At 40.3% G+C, this 4,511-nt stretch overlaps 1 protein-coding gene across 1 annotated transcript in view; it reads right to left on the reverse strand.

Annotated features, from left to right (window-relative positions):
* The window catches only part of LOC113408882 (lysosomal-trafficking regulator-like), a gene marked incomplete at both ends in the record, with an annotated part of 3,395 nt that extends 472 nt beyond the window's left edge, over nt 1-2,923 (reverse strand). The window contains 2 exons of the mRNA XM_026662328.1: nt 1,063-1,224; nt 1,888-2,923. Of these exons, the coding sequence (XP_026518113.1) occupies nt 1,063-1,224; nt 1,888-2,923 (1,198 nt within the window). The remainder of the gene's footprint in view (nt 1-1,062; nt 1,225-1,887) is intronic.
* Between the last annotated feature and the right edge of the window lie 1,588 nt (nt 2,924-4,511).

A 4,511-nucleotide genomic window follows, 5' to 3' on the forward strand; every position in this document is an offset into this window, starting at 1 on the left:
AGGCGTAGCGAGCGCCCTCCGACCGGAGGGGGCCCTGCAAGGAAGGGGGCCCCTAAAAGTGGCAAAATAAATACCACATTCCAGTTTCTGCATTGTAAGGCGCCCCGCCCGGACATATGTTCGGAGGGGGCCACCGTTCTTTGTTGCTACGGCCCTGTGGGGGGGGGGGGGGGGGGAGAAACACAGAAAAAATCTCGTTTCCAATCTAACAAACTGACTGAGACCCTGAGCAAGTATCTTGATCTCTTTTCATCTGTAGAAGGGGGATGATGGTTCCATACCTTGCAAAGGGTCTTGTGAGTGTTAGGAGAAAAGCATCAGGGTCAATCAGCCTCCCACACTGAAGAGCTTTCTTGAAAATTCCTTTTTTAGGGGGGCGGGGGGGAGGAGGAGGGGGCAATTTATCCTTGTTGTAGAGTGAAAAGTGAACTGAAACAAGTTTCAGAGCTATTCTCCCTGAATCAATACTATGATGTATATAGCTTGCTTGTTTTTCCCTTTGTGCATAAGCACTTTCATTTATGATCGACACAGCGAATAAAACAGACATCCAGTAACTTCAATGGTGTTTACATGCATCCATGAATGACTCCCTAAAAGCATTACAAATTGTAAACAAGCCTGTGCACATATTGGACCCCTCCCGAAATCCCCGCCCTGGCCCCGCCTCTTCCCCAGCACGCCATGTTCCCCCTCCTCCCCCCTCCCTCCCAGGCTTGCCGCGCTGTTTTGCGGCCCAAGAGCTGGGAGCCAGGGGGAGAAGCAGAATGCGGCGGCACGCTCAGGGAAGGAGGCAGAGGTGAGCTGGGCGGGGCGGGGACTGGGGCACCCACGGAGTGGACGCCCAAGGTGCCACTTTGGAGAATGTGCTCAGTGGGGGAGCGGCCGCGCCCCCTGCTCCCCCCCAGCTACGCTACTGGCACATGCCCTCTGATAATGTGACAACGCATGCTTATTTATGCGTAGCACATACAGGCCTGATCCAGCAAACCTTTACACATACGAGTAATCTCCTTAAACCAGATTACTTGTGTTTAGTCAGAGTGTTATACTGTTGCATACCTTCTCTGTTTTCTCTTCAGAATGATCCAGATCAGCAGAATAATTTCCCAACGCAACTCGAAGCAGCGAATCTAACAGAGGTTTTGCCAAACAAGTTTCAATTGCTTTTGACTGGGCAAGCTGGTCCCGCATTTCAAGTAATATATCTTCCAGACACACACTCTACATGAAGAAAACAAGAACATCCATTATGCTTGATGTTATTCTGTATTTGGCTAAATGAAACAAAAAATCCATACTATATTCAGTCCCAGTATTTATGCAATGATTACTATACCCTAATTTATTTTTAGCTTCCCCTGGCCACCACCAATCTCCTATCTAAATGGATTGAATTCCACTGTCATTTACACACTCAGCCCCATCCCAATCACTTGAAATAGTATGAAGATCTATCTGTTACTATCTGTCATCCAGTAAATCAAAATCTTCATGCTGCTGAAATTTAGGCAACTGGTTACTTCCCAAGTAACAGTACAAAGCTAATGCAATCAAGTTTTTAAAACAACACTTATTTCTTCCATACCCCTTTACATGTCCAGCAGGCTCACACCATTCTACACTTTACTGATTAGGAAAATGAGACGAAAAGGTTAAGAAAGCTGCCCAAGTCCACAAAGCAAAGCAAAAGTCAGATCGACCTGGTGTCTAGTTCTTTGACTTTCAACCTCATCCCTAAACCTCAATCAAAAAAAATGGTACTGTATTAGAAGAAAATAAGGAGTACTACCCTTTGCCCACTTCTAAAATAAGTTTTCACTGAGTTACTGGCAAGACAGTATTGTACATATATCTTTAAGAACTTTATGTAAATTATATATTTACCTGGTGAAGCAAATCCACTTCCGCTTTCTGTTGGGTACTATTTGTGCTGTGTAGACAAATAGTCAGCAAAGCTTCCAAGAGTCTTATACTCTGAAGTGACCACTCATTCTCTTGCTTTACAGACTTCTTTAGTTCCTCAAGCTCATCAACCGTAGCAACTGAAATTTGTTCCACTTTCAAAGAATGGTCACAGGAGATACATTCAGATACCAATTGTCCACTAGCATCAGGATTTTCATCAAGACTGTTAAGCTCTGATTGTGTCAACTGTTTGTTCACAGTCGAGTAATATGAATCTTCTTTGAAAACAGGTTCATTAGGAGGGCTGCCATTTAAACATTTATTATTTTCACTTAAAGTTCTCTCCTTTTTCTCTTGCTCCTTTTCTTTATTTTTGGCAAGTTTCTGGATTATCATGATTATTAATCTATGACAAACTTCAAAACCACCAAGCCTATGGAACTGTCTCTGGAAAACTGAACTACACAAATAGATCCAACGACACATAGACCAAATATCTGCTGCCCCGTGGATATGTTCTGGGGACGGTAAAGTAAGGCTCTCTAGTGGCAGACATGGTAGCTTGTGACTCAAAGGCTCACTAGCTGTGCTATCATAGCCTGATGTGTCTTCAGAATCATTAGCTGAATCCAGATCACACTCTTCTTCTTTACTTACACACAAAAAAGCCACACAGAGAAATAAATTTATCAAATTGACATGAACATCTTGATTGACACACTTTTTCTTCTTTGGATAAGATTCTTTGAGGTCTGCATAAAACTTGCTCAGGCTTTGAGGAACATCAGAAATCATCTGCTGGCTATGAAAGGAAGTCACTAAATCTAAAATGGACTCCTTTTTTTCATTATCCATACCCTCTAGTTCTGGCATTGCTTGGTCTTTCTGCTGATCTCCAAGGCAGAATATCAGAGTTTCAAATACTTTCAGAGAGTGACTTCTTACAGAATCTAAGTAATTCAGTTCTGTCATTTGATTCACTCCATTACAACTTAAGAACAGATTTTGTATTATCCTATGGGAGAAAGCACACAGAAACTTCACTATTATATAAGCTGGGCATAAACAGAGCTTTTTAGATTCTTTGTCCCAGAGACACTAATAGAACACACTTTACTAGGATTCAAGAAGGAAGTTATCTTTACAGTAAAATGTATACCCAAGTATTACATACCAGGGTTATACATAAAGTTAGATTGGGGTCAAAGTTTACCTTAACCCCAACACTTTTCCATTTACTGCTCTATTGGGGCTCATTGGCAAGAATCTATGGAGGACATCTTTTGCATTACTCTAGAGTCCTGAATAAGGATAATCCATTCAATAGTGGGAGAGAAGCCACACAATCTTGCTTCTCAAATACGGAATGCATAATGGCAGACTACTATAATTCACTTCATGTGGATTGGAAGGACATGCTGTTTAGGGCCACAAGAGTGTTTTAATTAACCTCTACAGTTAAGTTTGCTCCAGAAGGTTTGGCACTTGCTTTTACGCTATACTTGTGCCTGAGCCTCTGATGCTCTTTTTAAAAAACAAATAATCATTTAGAATTATCGAACATGTTAAATGACGAACAATTTTGAAATAGGTCGTTGTCCCTCTTACTTCTGTTACTCACTGGAAAGTACAAATTCCCTTTGAATATAACAATTTTGGAACATTATGTAACTATAGTTAGCAAAAATATTTGTTTGAATATGTTGCAGGTCCACAAACAAATGCACTTTTCATTTTATCTGAAATATTTTACAAGCAAGTTTTTGAGTCAGATGTTTTAAAATGATAATGTCATAGTGTACACAAAATATTACTGATTACACAAGGAGAAAAAAGCACCCTTTCATGTATTAACCCAAACTCTTATTTTAATTTCTGGGAGTATCTATTCACCAGCACAATAAAAGTTATCAGTTCATACAAATCCTAACCCAAAGTCTCTGTAACCCTTTTAGGTATTTATATATTTCTGTAACATCAAACCTATAGCTTCTTCCCCTCTCCCCCTCCCTGAACCAAGAATATTTAGTTGTGGAAGTAGGCTATAGAGTTTAAGACATTTATAATCTCATTTATCTAAACCATTTCCAAAATATGTACATCCTTACAAAGGTGAAGTGCCCAAAAATGGACACAGCACTCCAGCTGTTCTCATTTTGACCTGCACAATAATTTGTCTTTTTGATTATAGTAATCATTTGATGAAACCTATGCCCTTTACTGCAATTGAGCAATGTGTTCCAAAAGTCACACTGCTAATTTGAATACTCATGTTATTTCCACTGCTCATTTTTTAGCAAGCCATACATGGGTTGTCTTAGATAAGTTATTGACTCTAGTCTTCACTTTTCCCTTCTCAATCTTTCAATTTTCATAAAGATTTTGTTTTCTAACAGGCTTTTGCATTTCTATACTAACCAGAATAGCTAGATTTTGCCACTATCCGTTTTCTTGACATGTTATAAGTTTGGTTCTATTATACATCCAGAGCAGTCTGTCTTTATAACAGTCACTTCACATGATAGATTGAATTCACTTGAAATAGGGTTACCATATTTTGAGCCTCCAAAAGGAGGACACTCCACAGGGCCCCGGCCCCGCCC

The sequence above is a fragment of the Terrapene carolina genome, unplaced genomic scaffold (assembly GCF_002925995.2).
Source record: "Terrapene carolina triunguis isolate 2854851 unplaced genomic scaffold, T_m_triunguis-2.0 Scaffold26104, whole genome shotgun sequence".
NCBI classification, from domain to species: domain Eukaryota; kingdom Metazoa; phylum Chordata; order Testudines; family Emydidae; genus Terrapene; species Terrapene triunguis.